The following is a 19,862-nucleotide window of genomic DNA, read 5'->3' on the forward strand; positions in this document are numbered from 1 at the left end:
GTCACTCAGGCTGGAACGCAGTGGCTCAGTCTTCACTCGCTGCAACCCCCGTCTCCAGGGTTCAAGCGATTCTTCTGTCTCAGTCTCCTGAGTAGCTGGGATTACAGGTGTGCACCACCATGCCCAGCTACTTTTTTGTATTTTTAGTAGAAACGGGGTTTCACCATGTTGGCCAGGCTGGTCTCAAACTCCTGACCTCATGTGATCCTTCTGCCTCGGCCTCCCAAAGTGCTAGGATTACAGGCGTGAGCCACTGTGCCCGGCCGGGAGCTATATTGAATTCGGAGGCTAAAAACCAAGTATACAGGTTCCAGTCCAACTGGCTGGTAAATGTAGTAGGAACTGGTGCCGCACAGGGAAAAGGCTCCTTGTTTTACAAGACAAAAATTGTTTTCCATGGTGAACATGTGGCAAGTTGGTTGTTTTCACTTTCCCAAGTGGTTAAGTTTCCTGCTAAAGTGGCCAAGGGAAAATATGAACCCAGCTAGTGGGCCCACCTTCACAGTACTTAGCCTGTGTATCCTTTAAAATGCCCTTGGCCGGGCGCGGTGGCTCAAGCCTGTAATCCCAGCACTTTGGGAGGCCGAGACGGGCGGATCACGAGGTCAGGAGATCGAGACCATCCTGGCTAACACGGTGAAACCCCGTCTCTACTAAAAAATACAAAAAAATTAGCCGGGCGAGGTGGCGGGCGCCTGTAGTCCCAGCTACTCGGGAGGCTGAGGCAGGAGAATGGCGTGAACCCGGGAGGCAGAGCTTGCCGTGAGCTGAGATCCGGCCACTGCACTCCAGCCTGGGCGGCAGAGCCAGACTCCGTCTCAAAAAAAAAAAAAAAAATAAAATGCCCTTAACTAGGGATGATTTGCATGAAAAGCATACAGGTTTTCTAAGTGATGCAGTGTGGTTAACTGCATAGCTTACATGAATGTGTGAGGGTTAATTTCTAGGGTGTGGCTGCACTAATGCCTTCAAGGTTCCCAGGGCCCGAACAGAATTTTGGCTTCTTTCAATACAAAGTGGCATCTGGAATTTTAGCTCTGTGCATGTTGATATTGGGCCCCCAGTGATTTTCTGTGGGAATGCAACCTCAGAAAGGTTGCTCTGATAGGACTGGAGAGGGTTTACTGCTCATCTTGTCATTTTAACTTTTGTCATTTCCATATTTTTGAAGTCTTATAAGTCGTCCATATTCATTAATTCAAAGGGAGTTCCTCCCTGGTAGTTGGAATGATAGGTCATTTTTTTCAAGGGCCCAAGATCGGGCTGGGATTGGGATGGCAGTATATCTGGATGAAGATGGAGATAAAGCCAACAGTCCTTTGCCAGAGCTGAGCTGGTGATATTTAACAATCTTTGCATTAAATTTAAAGTTCTTAATAAATACTCAGAATCGATTAATTGCCAGAGGGGTAAAGTGAAGCTCTGTGGTAAAAGCAAGCTGATTCTACGTATGCATGATCTCAGCATACAGAGGCTGTGTGTGACCATTATGGAACAAAAACATACTTATTTGCTATTTTGTGCGACAGAATGGGAACTTCAGGGTGTGGATAGCTATGCTGTCAGGAATGCTAGCTATAAAAATGAATTAAAACACTTCATATATTACAAAAGAAGTGATTCCATCTATTTGGACGAAAGCAATTAAACTGCAAAAATATAAAAAATGGCAACTATTATCCAGTCTACAGTAACTATGCCACAAAGACACTAAGGAAAGTTGGTAGGCATTTACGTATCTCACAACAGTTCTAAAAAGTATTTTATTTTAAGAAGGGAACATGTTAAGAAGGGCAAAATCAAAAACATGGACAAGTGTTGGATGAGCTGATGAGGTTGTGGCAATTTACTTCGTGAATACTGTGAGATTTTTCCAGCTCGCTGTGCTTCCGTACTAGATGGTGAGGATTTAAAGGGTCAATGAAGTCACAGCAGACCAGCACTCAAACATATTTCTCTTTTATTTTCTATTTTTGAATAAAAATGTCAGTTTCAAGTGGGCGGTGGGAAAGGAACAAGCAAAGGAGTAATTATTTGAATACATTTTTGGCGTAACATGGGTGTCTGACGCTGAGGCTGCGCGGTGGTGACCAATGCACCCATGCACTGGGTTTCACAGGTGCAGATCGAAGTCCATGCTCTGCTGCAGATTGACTGGGTGGCCGCCAGCAACTCAAGTGACTTGCTCTTCTGTGCATTGCATTACAGGTATTCCTGTCTTGCTCCAGGTTACACTTCGTGGCGCGGCACTCACGGGGAGTCAGTGGCGTGGCCCCGTGTCCCTCCCTGACCCCTGGAGGATTCCCTAAGGTCACAGTCACCGCCTCCATCCCATACTTGCCATCTCTTCAGGGCTAATGCATAACAATTGTCACAATTTACAGCAGCCCTACGCTCTGAAGAGCTTCTGGAGGGGGTACTTCTCAAGCGCACCGAGACAAGACAGGGACCTCCTCCCGTCGTCCCCTCTTAACGGGCCTCTTCTGATAAGGAACATTTGTAGATAGGTGAGAAGGGCAGCGGGAGGGCGTAAAGGCAAAGACAAGTTTTTTTTTTTTCTCGTAGGAACCCAAATCTTCTGGTCTGGCTGTGTTTCCGGAGGCATTTCCAGAGGACCTAGAGAGGATCGACTTCCGGCTGCGACTTCCACGTCTTCCGAGTTTGGAGACCTGCTGCTTCCGCCCGGAGTTGCTGTGGACTCCACTTGCGAGCAGCCACTTCCGCCAGGAGTCCCTAGCGGCCAGGGCGTGGAAGCGGGTCCTGAAGCGGCTTCGTCCTACTGCCCGCCGCCTGCCCACGCGGGACCCGGAGCCCAGCGGCAGCGGCGGTCCCTGGGCCTGTGGAGAGGCGTTCTCTGTGGCCGAGTCCTGGGCCTGGGGGACCGGGCGGTGCGGGAGAGGCGCCTGGGCCTAGCCCAGCCCCAGCGCCTGTCTCCCTGCCGCCGGTGCCCGCGGCTGCAGGCCTCGCCGCGCCCGCTCAGCCTGGGGCGGGCCCAGCCTCACCGCCCGGCCCGCCCCGCCCGAGGGGCCAGCCCCGCGCCGGGTGTTTCCGCTCCTCTCCCTGCGGCGGGATAACCGCCTCGCACCTCCCGGGCTCGCTTCCCTGGCTCCGGCCGCGGGGGGAGCATGGAGTTTGCGGAGCTGATTAAGACCCCGCGGGTGGACAATGTGGTGCTGCACCGGCCTTTCTACCCGGCTGTCGAGGGCACCCTGTGCCTGACGGGCCACCACTTGATCCTGTCCTCCCGGCAGGACAACACGGAGGAGCTGTGGCTCCTTCATTCAAACATCGACGCCATCGACAAGCGGTGAGTGCCCGCCCCACCCCAGCTCCGCAGGGAGCCGGGGATCCCCTGTGGGCGCCCCGGGAAACACTTCCTGGCGTTTTCCGCGCATCCTGCCGCCCAGCTGGCCGGCAGGATGAGCCCTCTGTGGCCTAGAATCAGGATTTACCTGGCAGAAACCCGTCCGGATGGAGGATCCGGTTTCCATTAAACCTGATGGAGTTCTCAGGGTTATCGTGTGGCTGGTATCATCCTGATGATCTGGTTCGTAACACCATTTGGGTGGATTTTCGGCATTGTCTTTATAAATTTCTTCTTCTTGCCCCATCGTATTCCTTGAATCGGTATTGTCAATCACAGTTCATGAAGTTGTGATTGGATGTGATTTAGGTAAATGTTTACCATTTTTGAGGAAAATTCAACTGATTATAAAGTTATGAGGGTCTACATGCCTCAGAATCATTTTTTAATTTCTGAAATATGTTCAGTTTATTATGTTTCTTACCTTCTGGGTCATCAATTTCATTCTCACCAAGGGAGGTTCTGATGTCTTCTCTTCATCTTGACTCAGTTCTGCTTGCTGAAAGAACAGGGTTGGCTCTCAAGGAAAGGCATGGACCAATTAACCTCTTTTTCCTTTTTGTACTCCAGACTTTATCTCTCCAAGGCAGTGCCTCGAAGTCAGAAAGTTATACTTTCATCTGCAGTCAAAATTTCCATCTCCTTAGTGGCTTCTCTCTAGCCAGGAGAGGGCAAACTGATTATCCAGTTTACACGGAAGTGGAAATGAAGGACGACAACGTTTTCTATTGCCTCACAGGATAATTTGGATATTAGGAAGACTCCTAGAGAGGATATGCCTTAAAATAATAATTTCTTTTTTTTTTTTTGAGACGGAATCTCACTATGTTGCCCAGGCTGGAGTGCAGTGGCAAATCCCGAGTAGCTGGAATTACAGGTGTCTGCCAGTACACCCGGCTAATTTTTGTATTTTTAGTAGAGATGGGGTTTCACCATATTGGCCAGGCTGGTCTCGAGCTCCTGACCTCGCAATCCTCCTGCCTCGCCCTCCCACAGTTCTGGGATTGCAGGCGTGAGCCACCGCGCCCAGCCTAAAATAATAATTTCTAATGGTAGAATTGCAAGAAGTTTGGGTGAAGTAGTGGTAGATTGATTCCTTTTGCTGCATAAAGTCTTCAGTGGGCCTGGCGTGGTGGCTCACACCTGTAATCCCAGCACTTTGGGAGGCCAAGGTGGGCAGATCACCTGAGGTCAGGAGTGTGAGACCAGCCTGACCAACATGATGAAACCCCATCTCTGCTAAAAATACAAAAAATTAACCGGGCGTGGTGGCAGGCACCTGTAATCCCAGCTACTCGGCTACTCAGGAGGCTGAGGTGGAAGAATCGCTTGAACCTTGGAGACAGAGATTGCAGTGAGCCGAGATCGTGCCACTGCACTCCTTCCTTTGCAACAAGAGCTAAACTCCATCTCAAAAAAAAAAAAAAAAAAAAAGTCTTCAGTGGTCTCTCATTGAAAATCTAAACCCCTCACAGTCATTCATGGCATTCTGTGTCCCAGCCCTAGCCTACTTTCTCACTTTATTTCTTGCCATTTCTTTCAACGAGCCCTTCTTGCATTTCCTTTCATGAACCTTTTTACTAGCCGGTCCTCACCATTTACTGATGCTGGTATATGTCCTGTATTCCGTCATCTGTGTGTTTTATTGACTTTTTCCTTCTGCTGGAATGCCTTGCCTCTCCCAAGTTTGTTAAACATTTGCCAAATGCCTTTATGTTCTGGACATTTTGTGAGGCACTTAAGACACCAAGATGAATAAAATATATCACAGTTCTTGTCTTTCAGGAGTTCACAGGCAGTGAGCCTGTTACCCATCTATGAGTATTCAGTTTAACCATTTCGACCGCTACGTCCTTCACAGATTCTTCTGTTAATTCCACAACTGGAATTCATTTTTATCTCTTTCGAAACTTCGAACTGTGGCTTGGGCATATAGACGCATAGGAAATAAAAGAAGGATTGACCGCTGAATGGTTCAGTGATGCCATTGAATACAAATGAGTAGTCTCTCCGTGACCATCAACTAACTGCCTTTCCTTTCTTATTTACCTTTTATTGTGTTTACTTTTCACTCATTCCTTTCCTCCTGTTTACCTGGCGTTTACAAGGTGCTGGGCTTGGTAATGCATGACGAAGAAGCAGATGAACCATGGACCTTTGAATCTGTTGGGAGAGAATGACGAACTGTACACACATTTATCCTTTTCCTGGGAAGCAGCGTGGTATAGTGGAAAGAGCATAGAGGAGGCATCAGATCAGAGTTTGTTAAATTGCTGCTTTCAAGACATCTTCACATCCACCTGTTTTCCATGTGTGCTGGCTAGTTGTGCGACTGCGGTGGTGACTAGGACAAGCTGCTTGGGTACTGGCTGGGGAGACGGACAATCAAGCAAGTCCAGAAATAAATACGTATAATGATGTCAGGTAATAAGTGCCAGGAAGGAACATAATGGAAGATGAGAGGATAAAGAGCACGGGGAGGCATTTTCTTTAGAAAGGATTTCAGAGAAGGCAGGTGACATCTGACTGGAGACTGGAATGAAACGAGGAAGCTAGAAATGTGAGTATCTGGGGAAAGAGCATTCCAGCCGGAGGGAACAGTGAATGCAAAGACTTGAGATAGGGCACATGCTTGGCATGTGCAGGGAAGAGCAAAGAGACCAGTGTGGCTGCAGGGCAGGGAACAGAGGGTACAGGAAGCCGATGGTAGAGATAGTGGCTGGAGGGATAAGCAGTGGCCAGACCGTGGAGGGCCTGCAGGCCTCAATGGTTTTCATGGGAGACCTTGGAGAGGCAAAAGCTAGGAAGCAGCAGCTGATAGACATTTCAGAAGACAATTATGGCTGCTGGCAGAAAGTGAACTGTACACGGGCAAGACTGGAAGCAGCAGGCCCAGCTAGGAGGGTGGAGTAGTTCACATAAAAGATGGTGGTAGGCTGGGCGCAGTGGCTCATACCTGTAATCCCAGTATTTTGGGAGGCTGAGGCAGACAGATCACCTGAGGTCAGGAGTTCAAGACCAGCCTGACCAGTGTGGTGAAACCTCATCTCTACTAAAAATACATAAAATAACTGGGTATGGTGGTGCATGCCTGTGATCCCAGCTACTCAGGAGGCTGAGACAGGAGAATCACTTGAGCCTGGGAGGCTGCGGTTGCAGTGAACCGAGATTGTGCCACTGAACTGCAATCTGGGTGACAGAGTGAGACGCCGTCTCAGGAAAAAAAAAAAAAAAAAACGGTAGTGTAGTCACAAGGAATCTGATTTGGGATGTGTTTTTGAAAGTGGAGCTGCCTTGCCTTGCCTTGCCTTGGTAGTGAATTGTAAATGAGGTAAGAGAGAAACTCATTAAGGATGACTCCTTCAGTTCTGCCTCTTACTAGACAAGTGCCTTTGGGCAAACTACTTAACCTCCTAGAAATTTATGTTTGAATAATGCTTTACAAGTCTATGGAAAACTTTCATATACACTGCTTACATCATTTTGTTTGATCCTTTCAACATACAAGGTTGTATGTAAGTTTTACAGTTATACCTGTTTTTTTTTAATGGACCTCAGAAAATTGAGTTAATCCTACTCAGTTGATGACTCATCGTTTTCATGATTGATTCCTTAAAAGGTTTCCTCTCTTGTTTATTTTCTTCATCTCTAATTTTCACTCCCGTTTCCTGCCTCATCCACAATCCCTGTAGGCAACCATGTTAGTTGTTACTATAAAATAGATAGCACTGTTGTGTATGGGTGTGTGCACACATGCATGTGTGAGTTTAATTTGCCTAACGGATTATGTTGTAGATCTTGTTTTGCTGCTTAATATGTTGATGCAATACTCTTTCAGGATCTCTTCATATTGCTGAGTGTACAGCCATTTCACTGCTTCTGACAGCAGCATAGAATTGCAAAGTATCTAAAAGAACTTCCTTAACAGACCTTTTAGGTAACCTCCAACTCCCTGCTCTCACAAACAACTCTGGTAAACATACTCATCCATGCCCCCTTATGTAGTCTTGTGCCATAATTCCTCTGGAACCGCACCTAGGATGGGATGGAGCCATAAAGTAGGTGCATATCTCATTTCACAAACTAATTGCTTTCCAAAATGACAATTGAAGATTGCCTTCCCATGATCGTGCAGGAGAGGGTACCTCTTCTCTACTTCTTTACCAACATTTGATATTGTCTTTCTGATTTTTCCAGTCTGAAGATTCTGAAATAGTTATTGCTTTGTTTTAATTTGAATTTCATTACTTATTAGTGAGTGTAATTATCTTTATATATGTTTGTGAGCAATATACTTAAAATTATTTTTCCTTTCTGTGAATTGCCTAATTTCTGTGGTCTACTTTTAAGCACTGGGTTTATTGTCTTTCTTATGTTGATTTGCGTGGGTTCCTTGTATACTCTGGGTATTCGTTCTTCATTTAGGCAGTACGAATGTCTTCTAGTGTGTCACCCATCTGTTTTTTTTTTTCTGTGGTGTCCTTTGTTGAACAGAAGTCTTTAATTTTAAAGTAAAACTTGCCAATGTTTTGCTTTATGGTGTGTGGCTTGTCTTAAGAACTCCTTCCCTGTCCCCAAATCACCAGGATGTTCTCCTACGTATTCTTCCATAATAGCTTCATAGTTTTACTGTTCATTTTTAGGTCTTTAATTCATTTGGATTCTATCTTTGTTTCCATTGTGATGAGAACCTGTTTTTCTCCATAGAGCAAGCTAGTTTTCTTATCCCATCACCTGACAACCCAACCTTGACTGGTTTATGTCGTTATCCTATATGTGCGGGTCTATTTCTGAGCTCTCTGTCATAATCCATTGGTTTATTGATCTGTTCTTTTGTCATCATGATACTGTCTTTCCTTCTGTGGCTTTGTGATATGTCCAAAAATCAGATAGTGCTAGTTGCCCCGCTTTCCTTTTTTTTTTTTTTTTAAGTTGACAATTATGTTTTGACCTTTATGTTTCCATGCAATTTTGGAAAGCTTTCTATATTCAAGGGATTTTTAACAGTCTTTATTTAATGGTAATTGAAGAGTCACAGGCAGTTGCAAAAATTACACATAGAGGTTTTAGAATCATCCACTTAGCTTCCCCTAATGGTGACTTTCACTCGCATCCCTGTGAAGAGACCACCAAACAGGCTTTGTGTGAGCTACAAGGCTGTTTATCTCACCTGGGTGCAGGCGAGCTGAGTCTGAAGAGAGTCCGCGAGGGAGATGGGGGGTGGGGCTGTTTTATAAAATGTGGGTGGGTAGTGGAAAATTACAGTCAAAGGGGGTAGTTCTCTGGCGGGCAGGGGCGGGGGTCACAAGGTGCTCAGTGGGGGAGCTTTTGAGCCAGGATGAGCCAGGAGAGGGAATTTCATAAGGTGATGTCATCAGTTAAGGCAGGGACCCGCCATTTTCACTTCTTTTGTGGTGGAATGTCATCAGTAAGGCAGGAACAGGGCATTTTCACTTCTTTTGTGATTCTTTAGTTACTTCAGGCCATCTGGATGTATACCTGCAGGTCACAGGGGATATGATGGCTTAGCTTGGGCTCAGAGGCCTGACAGTGACATGTTTTATAACTGTAGTGTAATCAAAATGAGGACAGAATAGGACATTCACACTGGTGCAGTATTATTCACTAGACCACAGACTTTATGCAGTTTTCATAGGATTTTTAAAAAATGAATTGATTTGGATTTATAGACTAATTGGAGTCAAATTGACATCTATGAACAATATTACATTATTCAGATCTTCCTTTAAGTCTCTTAATGGAGCTTTAAGATGGTGTGTATACTAGGTGCTGTACTAGGAGCTGAGGATGTAGAAATTAATCAAACATGGCTTCTACCTGAAAAAGCTAAGAACCATTATGAGAAATAAACATATAAACTAGAAAGTTTAATAAAGTATTTTAAATGCTATGATGGGGTATATACAGGGTATGGGTGGGACAATAAGGAGAAAAATAGAACTGAATCTGACAATTGATGTGAATCATAGGAATTTTGTGGAGCTCTTATGCTTTTAAAACATTTTTCTTGGCCCACTGTTCTATAAGTAACTGACTAGAAACATTGAATAAATGAATGGAGAATACCTTAATAATTTATAGCATATTTGTTCTGACATAAAGTAACAATTATTTTTAACTCCTCTAGTCATTCATTGTACTTTATAACAACTAAATAAAACCTGCCAAACAAAACAAAATTCACCTTACAAAATGAGTTAGTATGACAAGCATAGATGATATGGAAATTTACAAGAGAATAACCATATGTCTTGTACATTTTTTATTTCTTTTTTTTACTGATAATTTGGTTGTGGTGTGTCTTTCACTTCCAGCTGAAGCAGAATGACAGTGATTTTTAAAACAACTTTATTGAGGTACAGTCGACATATAACACACTATATATATTTGAAGTGTAAACTTTGATGTGTTTTGATGTATGTACACACCCTGAAACTGTCACCATAAGTTCAAGATAATGAATGTATCACCCCCAAAAGTTTTCTGGTGCCCGTTTGTAATCCTTCTTTTCTTTTCCAAGTAGTCACAGATGAGTTTGCATTATCTAGAAATTTATGTCAATACATCATAAATCATGCAGTACTCTCTTTTGAGATTTGTCCGTGTTATATATATCAATAGTTCATTCTTTTTATTGCTGAGTACTAAGCATCCAGTGTGTAGTATTCCATAGTTCATTTACTCACCTGGTGCTGGAAATGTGGGTTATTTCCAGTTTGAGGCTCTTAAATAAAGTTGTTATTAATATTCTTATGCAAGTCTTTGTATGAACATGTGGTTTCTTTTCTCTTGGGTGGCAAGCCATTTACTTGCCAGTGGAATGGCTGGATCAGATGTAGGTATGTGTTTTATTTTTTAAGAAGCTGCCCCAACTGTTTTCCAAAGTGCTTGTACCTACAGTTTTACATTCCTATGAGCAGTGTGTGAGAGTTCTAGTTCCTTCACATTCTTGTCAGCACTTGCTATGGTCTGTCTTTTAAATTTTAGCAATTCCAGTAGACGTTAAGTGTTATCTTATTGTGGCTTAAATTTGCATTTCCCTTTGACTAGTGGTGTAGAGCATCTTTTCATATGCTTATTTGCCATCCATATGTGTTTTTTTTGGCTAAGTGACCATCCATATGTTTTGCCCATTTGTAATGGATTATTTGCTTTCTTATTGACTTTTGAGAGTCTATGTTTGTATGTACATACACAGTCATGTGATTTATTGTATATATGATGGTAGTCCCATAAGATTATACTGGACCTGAAAAGTTTCTCTTGCCCAGTGATGTTGTGTTTGTGTTGATGCTGATATAAACAAACCTGGGCTGCCAGTTACACAACAATATAGCACATACAATTGCATACATCACATAATATTTATAAATGATTATAAACGACTTTGTTACTGGTTTATGAATTTACTATACTTTTTGTTGTTATTTTAGAGTATACGCCTTCTACTTCTAAAAAGAATGTTAACTGTAAAATAGCTTCAGGCAAGTCCTTCAAGAGTTGTCCAGGAGGCATTATCATCATAGGAGATGACATCTCCATGTGTAATATTAATGTTTCCCCTGAAGACCTTCCAGTGGGGCAAGATGTGGAGATGGAAGACAGTGACATGGATGATCCTGATACTGTGTAGGCCTAGGCTAATGTGTGTGTTTGTGTCTTAGGTTTTAACAAGAAAGTTTACCCCCCAAAATTTTTTAATCGAAAAAATCATATACAATGAGGATATAAAGAAGGAAAATATTTTTATACAGCTGTATGGTGTGTTTGTATTTTCAGCTTAGTGTTATTTCAAAAGAGACAGAACATTAGAGATTTAAAAGTTTATAAAGTAAAAAAGTTACAGTAAAGTAAGGTTAATTGATTATTGAAGAAAGAAACATTTGAACAATAAATTTAGTGTAGCCTGTTAATGAAGTCTTCAGCAGCCTGCGGAAATGCCCCGCGACTTACCGTTTCATGCTCTTGAACCCTGTGTTTGAAAGAGCAGACGTTTTACATTTTGAACATGTCCAGTTTGTCAGTTTGTTCTTTTATAGGTTGGGATTTTAGTGTCTTGTCCAAGAAACTGTTGCCTCACCTAAGTTCATAAATATTTTCTCGCATGTTTTCTTCTAGCAGTTTTCTAGCTTTAAGTTTTACATTTAAGTAAAAGATCCCACTTTGAGTTAGTTTTTGTATATGGCTCATGGTTATCGATTCAAAGTCTTAAAAAAAAAAAAAAAAAACTATCCAGTTGTTCCAGCACCATTTGTTGAAAAGACTGACGTGTCTTCAATTGAATTGTCTTTGTATCTTTGTTCACGTGTAAGTGGATCTACTTCTGGACTCTCTTTTTTCTGTTCAGTTGATCGTTTATCATCATGTCATTTTCACACTGTCTTAATTACTGTAGCTTTATAGTAAGCCTTGAAATTATGTAGTGTTAGCCATAAAACTGCTCTTATTCAAAGTTGTTTTGGCTATTTGAAGACAATTGCATTACCATATGAATTTTAGAATCACCTTTTCAGTTTCTATATGAAAGTCTGCTGTCATTTTGTTTGGAATTATGTTGTATCACTAGATGAATTTGGGGGAGAATTGACAATAAAAAGAACATTCTGGGTACATTACACAATCGTCATCTGCAAATAAAGATAGTTTTACGTCTTCCTTTTTAATCCTTTTTTATTCCTTTCACCTTACTTCAATTCACTAGCTATAACCTTCAGTTACAATGTTGAATAGAAGTTAAAAGAGTGAACATCTTTGTGTTATTCATGATTTTAGAGAAAAATAATTCAATCCTTCACCATTACATGTGCTATTAGATTTAGGGTTTTTTTTTTGTGGGGTTTTTTGTAAATGCCCTTACCAGGTTGAGGAAGTTCCCTTCTGTTTCAAGTTTGCTGAGAAATTTTTGGGTTTCCATGTTTTTAAATCAGAAATGGATGTTAGATTTTTTTCAAATACTTTTTTTTTTTTTTGAGATAGAGTCTCACTCTGTCACCCAGACTGGAGTGCAGTGGCTCAATCTCAACTCACTGCAACCTCTGCCTCCTGGGTTCAAGCAATTCTCTTGCCTCAGCCTCCTGAGTAGCTGGGACTACAGGCACGTACCACCATGCCCGGCTAATTTTTTGTATTTTTAGTAGAGATGGAATTTCACCGTGTTAGCCAGGATGGTCTTGATCTTCTGACCTTGTGATTAGCCTGCCTCGGCCTCCCAAAGTGCTGGGATTACAACCGTGAGCCACGGCACCGGGCTCTTTTATTTTTTATAAATTGATACATAGTATGTATCACTTGGAAGTAAGTGATATCTGAAGTGAACTATTTCCCTTTGCTCCAGAAATCTCTCTCTACAAACACTTAACACATTAGTTACAGATCTTTTTCCTATTCTTTGAAATAAGGCCCCAAATAATCTCCATCAAAACAATTAGCCTAATGTGAATTACTTTGTATATTTGAAATTTTAAAAAAGACATATGTTTTAAGTAATTTATGGCTCACATTTTAATGATGCAGCCTTGCTGCTTCCTTAATTAGACTAATTGAGGAGAAGAAAGTTAATACAGATGGTAACTAACATCTATATTCTCTTTTCGAAGAAATAATAATATATTTAAAGTTAGTAGTATATGTGTTCCTAAACATGATTTGCAATTTCCTACAGATTTGTGGGATCACTGGGTACCATCATCATAAAATGTAAAGATTTTCGAATTATTCAGTTGGATATTCCTGGAATGGAGGAATGCTTGAATATAGCCAGTTCCATTGAGGTAAGTATTTTGGAAGCAAAATCTAATGAAACATACTTTTATATTATGACTCATTGTAGCTCTTCCATTTCTTCATTAGATAATTTAGTCATGTTCTCTGACTCAAATACTGAAGATTGATAGGAAAAGCCTCACCCTGGTTCATTGTTATATGAGTGTAATGGGACTTTCTTGACTTCCAGCAGTGTCTGGTGTTAACTCGTTTTATATGAATAGCTCAATTCCATGAGTTGCTTGGAATTCCATGTAATTGCATTTCCAGTGGCTTTATGGAATTTCCATGAGTTCATGCTGGTTAAATAACAGATACTGTTTCACTTGAGTGTATATGAATTCTTATTTAGGAAAACCATTAGAAGATTTAGTAAAGAGGTTCTTGGGAGAAATTTTAAAGTTTTGCTTGATGTTTTATGTTCACTATACAAATCTTGGTATTTTCTCAGTGCCGAAGACCGTAAACTTCTTTTTCTTTACTTGAGGTTTGTTCAAGTAAAATCTTATATGGAATTCTAAACCAATAAAATAGATACCGTTAGAATTGCTTTTAGTCACATTACAGTGAGTAGATATGGACTGGGGGGACCTAGAAGTCCTCATTGACTCGACTATTCCCACCTGCCCTCAAGAGAGCTCCTTAGAGACACTGCAAACCACTAGTGAGTTAACCAGTGCACTGTTCACTTCTCTACCAGGTTAGCAGCTAGAAGTGAAATTGTTTCTTCTTGAATATACTAGTATATCTTCTGTAATAAATACAATTCTAAACATTTGAATAGAAATATTAATAAATTACAATATTGTACTATATTATTACTCATATATATACATTATTACATGTATTAGTATATTATTGAATCATAGCACAGTTTGATTCTTGATTTCACCACTTGGTAGCTCGTGACCGTTGGTAAAGAACTTAACATCTCTCTGATTTGTTTTCTACTTTTTATAAAACAAGGATAATGGCCGGGCGCAGTGGCTCAAGCCTGTAATCCCAGCACTTTGGGAGGCCGAGACGGGCGGATCACGAGGTCAGGAGATCGAGACCATCCTGGCTAATACGGTGAAACCCCGTCTCTACTGAAAAATACAAAAAACTAGCCGGGCGACGAGGCGGGCGCCTGTAGTCCCAGCTACTTGGGAGGCTGAGGCAGGAGAATGGCGTGAACCTGGGAGGCGGAGCTTGCAGTGAGCTGAGCTGAGAGCCGGCCACTGCACTCCAGCCTGGGCAGCAGAGCAAGACTCCGTCTCAAAAAAAAAAACAAGGATAATAGAACCGATCTTTTCGGACTGTTGTAAGAATTGTATTAGTTGATATGTGTCGAATACTTAGTGTAATACTTGGTAAATATCAGCTACCATTTGAGGGTTCTGTGTCATTACTTACTATAATTTTGTGGTGATGCATTTTTTAAAAAATTGTGGTTAGAAAATACCTCACATAAGATTTACAGTCTTAACCATTTTTAAGTGTACAGTTTAGTGGGTATCACTTTATTCACATTGTTGTGCGATAGATCTGCAGTACTTTTTCATCTTGCAAAACCAAACTCTGTGGTAAACAACACCCCATTTTCCCCCTCTCCAGCTCCTGATAACCCCCTTTCTACTTTCTGTTTCTCTGAATTTGACCACTTTAGGTGTCTCATATCAGTAGAATCATAGTACATAATCTTTTTGTGACTGGTTTTTTTCACTTAGCATAATATCCTCACAGTTCATCTGTGTGGTAAATTCTGCCTTTTTGAGGCTAATATTCCATTGTTATAGATGTATGTGGTGAGAATTTTGATTAAAAAGTTATTTCTTTTCTTAAGCAAGTAACTATCACCAGTGATTGTAGTTTTTTGTTTGTTTTTAGTAATCTGAATTTTCATGTATCAATTAGTTTAAGACAGTGTATGTTTGCTTTATATTTATATAAACAATATTGAATATTGGCTCAGATTACAAATAATATAAATTTTACTTGGATAGTTTATTTATTTATTTATTTATTTTTTTGAGACGGAGTCTCGCTCTGTCGCCCAGGCTGGAGTGCAGTGGCCGGATCTCAGCTCACTGCAAGCTCCGCCTCCCGGGTTCCCGCCATTCTCCTGCCTCAGCCTCCCGAGTAGCTGGGACTACAGGCGCCGCCACCGCGCCCGGCTAGTTTTTTGTGTTTTTTAGTAGAGACGGGGTTTCACCGTGTTAGCCAGGATGGTCTCGATCTCCTGACTTTGTGATCCGCCCGTCTCGGCCTCCCAAAGTGCTGGGATTACAGGCTTGAGCCACCGCGCCCGGCTACTTGGATAGTTTAAATGGAAGAGCTCACACTGTTTTCTTTCCATTCTAACCAACCATTTTGATATACACTGACATTTTAAATTGCCTTATTTTAAATTATTGCCGCTAAATTATGTCAGTTGATCTTAGGTTTATAGAACTTTCTAGACTACTGTAAGGACATAGATTTTTTTTTCTGTGTTTGTGTAACTAATCTGGACTTTGTGTCCAAAAATGCTATCAGTTTAGCTATTAAAAATGGGTAGAAAGTCTTAAAAATCTGTAGGTAGGATTTTAGTGATTTTTAAAACAGGAATAGAGAAATAGAGGAAAAACTGTTATAGTACTAAGTAAATGGTACATAACACATTTCTTCCTGCCTTTGTTGAATTTTACTTAAGAAAATGAGAAGATGAACTGAACTGTTTGTCTTCCACGTCTGTCATTCGAAAGTAATGCATGATTTTGATTTGATGTAATTTGTTAGGTTGAATGAGAATGCCTGTAGTTTATAGACTGTTAAATTGAAATAATGTCCCACTATTTGGGCATTTGGGCAGAGGAACATTACCCACTTCCATTGAGCATGTGTGTGTTTGTGGGTTTTTTGTTTTTTTTCAGTTAGGAGATTGGATTTTCACTGACCAGTCTTCGTTTTTCTTACCCTTTGTGACAAGTGATCTGTCAGGTGGCTGTTTGGTTGGCTGTTTGGTTGGTGTCGGAGACGCTGCCTGTGGTGAAGCACAGTGGTGAAGGGAAAGGGGAAGTGTGCTACCCACTTGCTGACGCTGATCAGTTGTTTAAGTCACTGTATATATTTTAAAGCTCTTTAGAAACTGATGGATCATATAGAAGCCCTTAAGACTGAAAAGAAGCCATAAATTATGAGCTCATTTGACCTCAGAAAATGAATGCTCTGTTAAATGTGCTTACAGCATAGTGAATAACATAGTGAACCTGTCCTCTGTCCTTTTCCTGGCACACAATCCCTCCTGCTAGCCCTCCACCCTTCCCCGAATACATCTGGACGTGATTTATGAGTAACAATTGAATTTCTCATATAGCATAGCTGAGATGTCCTTTGTAATTAGGAGTCCATATACTCAAATATATTCAGCTGCCACACATAGAATCCCATTGGAAGAATAGCTGGCAAGTGCTCAGTTCTCTAAATTGTAGTAATAAGTTGGTGAAACTTTTTTTTCTGTGTTTCACCTGTCTTTGGAATTGAAATGTTTTCAGTTCTCTCAGCATTAATGTGTTTAAAGGAAACTACCTCTTCCTAGTGACATAAGATCTCAAGATGAAATATGAGTGCTTACTGCCTATCAGAGTGGTTGCTGACTTGCATTTAAAATAGTGGTGGTTCTGATTGATGGCAGCCCTGAGTTAGGTCAGACATGGACACTGGCTGTTCTGCTTCTGGTTGGTGTGATTGGCAGCCAAAGACAATATAAATGTAGGAAAAAAAAATATGTATATACATTTATATAGATAATGGATTATACAGCCATGCTTCTCTCTATTTTGTTTTATGAGGTAGGGGAGAAGGTTTCATGATTTATAGATGGATAGAAGAATAACTTTGGATGGAGTTATTTTTGCTAAACTGCTGAGCTGTATGTCCAGTCTACTGTTGAGTACTCATGGGCCTACCTTTTGCATGCCTGGTCTTCCTCTGACCTGGAGGGAGATAACTGCATTCTGAGCATTGCTGTTGGGCTTCCTCCTCCCGTCCAAGTGAATGTTGCCATCATTCCTGCAGTTTGAATTATGCTAATTGATATGGTATCCTTTTCCCCTCCCCACCCCACCCCCCCAACCCCAGTCATAGAAATACTTTTTTCCATAATCCCCCTGACAGAAGGAAGAATCTGCCTGGTGATAGAGACTGTTCTGTCTGTCTGTTCCTCCCATCTACTCAGGTTTTCATATGTCTGTTATCCAGGATTCAAGTGCTCCAGATAAATATAGGCCCATTTGGGGATGATAGAGTTATTGCCCCCATTTGAGAATAGATCCCTGCAGCATAAAGATATGATGATACCTGACCAAATGGCATACTAGTCTAGGAAGGGAGGAAGTGAACATTGATGCAATTTCTACGTATGTAGAGCATGTAATAGCTGAAATTGACCAGGTGCGGTGGCTCACGCCTGTAATCTCAACACTTTGGGAGGCTGAGGTGGGCAGATCACCTGAGGTCAGGAGTTCAAGACCAGCCTGGCCAACATGGTGAACCCCATCTCTACTAAAAATACAAAAAAATAGCTGGGCATGGTGGCGGGCACCTGTAATCCCAGCTACTCAGGAGGCTGAGGAAGGAGAATTGCTTGAACCTGGGAGGCGGAGGCTGCAGTGAGCCAAGATCACGCCATTGTACTCTAGTCCGGGTGACAAGAGCAAAACTCTGTCTCAAAAAAAAAAAGCGGGAATTATTTTAGATTTTATTATGTGCCAGACACTGTTCTAAGCCTGTTACACACATTATCTCTCTTAATGCTCCAATAACCCTGTAAAGTAGGTATGTTATTTCCCCCATTTTACAGTTGAGGAAACTGAGGTACAGAGTGGTTACATGGCTTTTCTGCTGCAGTGCTAGGACTTGGAATTTCAGTTCAGCATTCCGATTCCCATCTGACTGTAGACCTCTAAGCTGTATCATCCTTTTTTACAGTTACTAACCCACTCTGATTTCAAATAATTTACATAAGTTTATTTAGGTAATAACTGGATTTTGAGCTAAGACCTCGCTGTCTAGCCAAAAACTGATCCCCAGAAAATACTTAGACCTTTTTATTAAGCTTTATTAAGTGATGTCAAGAGGTGTTACTTGGTTTTTCTTCTAGAATTCATATGCACATTTTTTTGTTCTTTTTTTCATCCTGTCAACACTTTTGAGTGTATGTTATGTGTCAGATGCCTTGTTAGATACTAGAAGCAAGGAAATCAGCTTTGTAGGACTGTAATTGTGTCTAGTGATAAACACAATGTTAGAGAAACATATTGAGTGGCCATCATTATTAGACCATGTTTGCTTAATAGTAATTTGTCACTTAGAATGTGTTTCCAATGGTGGGTGTTTCTTTTTTGTCTTTCTTTTCTTTTTGCCCCCCAGGCATTGTCTACCCTGGACTCCATCACTCTGATGTACCCTTTCTTTTACCGTCCTATGTTTGAAGTGATAGAAGATGGCTGGCATTCCTTCCTTCCTGAGCAAGAATTTGAACTCTATTCCTCAGCTGTGAGTTAACTTTTGAGAACTGTGGATTATGAGAAGTAACCCAATACCTTATTTGACTTGTGAAAATGATCACTTCTTTTGAAGAGTAATAAGGTGAAGTTGACTTATCCATTCCTAATCTTATATTTAAAAGGATTGAAGCCGTATAGAGTAGGATCTCTGATCATAAAGGAATTAAATTAATAATCAATAATTCTAAGATATCTAGGAATACCCCCAAGTATTTCTAAATTAAACAGAACACTTGTAAATAATCTGTGTGTCAAAGAAATTAGAAAACATTTTGAACTGAATGATAATGGTAAAATAGCATATTGAAATTTGTGGAATATAGACAGCTAAGGCAGTGTTTAGAGATAAACTTATAGCTTTAACATTTTTACTAGAAAAGAAAGAAAAGCCTAAATTATTGACCTAAGCACCAACTTAAGAAGCTAGAAAAAAAGAGCAAAGTAACTAGGAAGAAAAAATAATAAAAATAAGAGCAGAAAACAATAAAATAACTAGAATAAGCAAGTTTAGCAAAGTTGGTTGATATAAGATCAGTATACAAAAATGAATTGGCGACAAGCAATCTGACAATGAATAAAATATTTAGGAATAAATTTAACAAAAGAAAATCAAGATCTATAGACTGAAAGACACAAAACATTGTTGGAAGAAGTTACAAGAGATCTAAATGAAAGGAGAGATATACTATATTGTGTACATCAATTGGAAGACAATATAGTTAAGGTTAGTGGTTGGCTGACTTTTGTGAAAGACCATTAGATAGTAGATATTTTAAGCTTTGCAGATCGTGTGGTCTCTGTTATGACTGCTGAACGCTGCTGTTGTTGCATGAAAAAAGCAATCAGATGGGACATCAATGAATGGATGGTGCTATGTTCTAGTAAACTTTATTTGCAGAAACAAGCAGCAGGCTGGATTTGGCTCATTAAAGTGGCAGTTCTCCCTAAGTGGATCTATAGAGTCAGTGCAATCCCTGTGAAAATTCTAGTGGGTGTTTTTGTAGAAATGGACAAAACGATATAAATTTTATGGAAATGCAGATTTAAGTATATAAGTTTGTATGGAAAGTCAAAACAGCTTTGACAAAACACTTGATTATAAAACTTACTGTAAAGCCACAGTAATCAAGAGAGTATGGTATTGGCGAGAGGAAAGACATAAAGACCAATGGAACAGAATACAGGGT

The 19,862-nt window shown here is 40.9% G+C and overlaps 1 protein-coding gene across 2 annotated transcripts in view; it reads left to right on the plus strand.

Annotated features, from left to right (window-relative positions):
• The first annotated feature begins 1,745 nt into the window (after positions 1-1,745).
• The window catches only part of MTMR9 (myotubularin related protein 9), a 45,757-nt gene continuing 27,640 nt past the window's right edge, over positions 1,746-19,862 (plus strand). The window contains exons 1-3 of one of the 2 annotated variants that reach the window (XM_033177016.1): positions 1,746-3,307; positions 13,047-13,155; positions 18,539-18,664. In XM_033177016.1, coding sequence (XP_033032907.1) covers positions 3,126-3,307; positions 13,047-13,155; positions 18,539-18,664 — 417 coding nt within the window. In that variant the 5' untranslated portion in view covers positions 1,746-3,125. The remainder of the gene's footprint in view (positions 3,308-13,046; positions 13,156-18,538; positions 18,665-19,862) is intronic. The other variant, XM_033177025.1, reaches the window with a different exon arrangement.

Source organism: Trachypithecus francoisi, unplaced genomic scaffold, assembly GCF_009764315.1.
Source record: "Trachypithecus francoisi isolate TF-2019V2 unplaced genomic scaffold, Tfra_2.0 Contig01554, whole genome shotgun sequence".
Lineage (NCBI taxonomy): Eukaryota > Metazoa > Chordata > Mammalia > Primates > Cercopithecidae > Trachypithecus > Trachypithecus francoisi.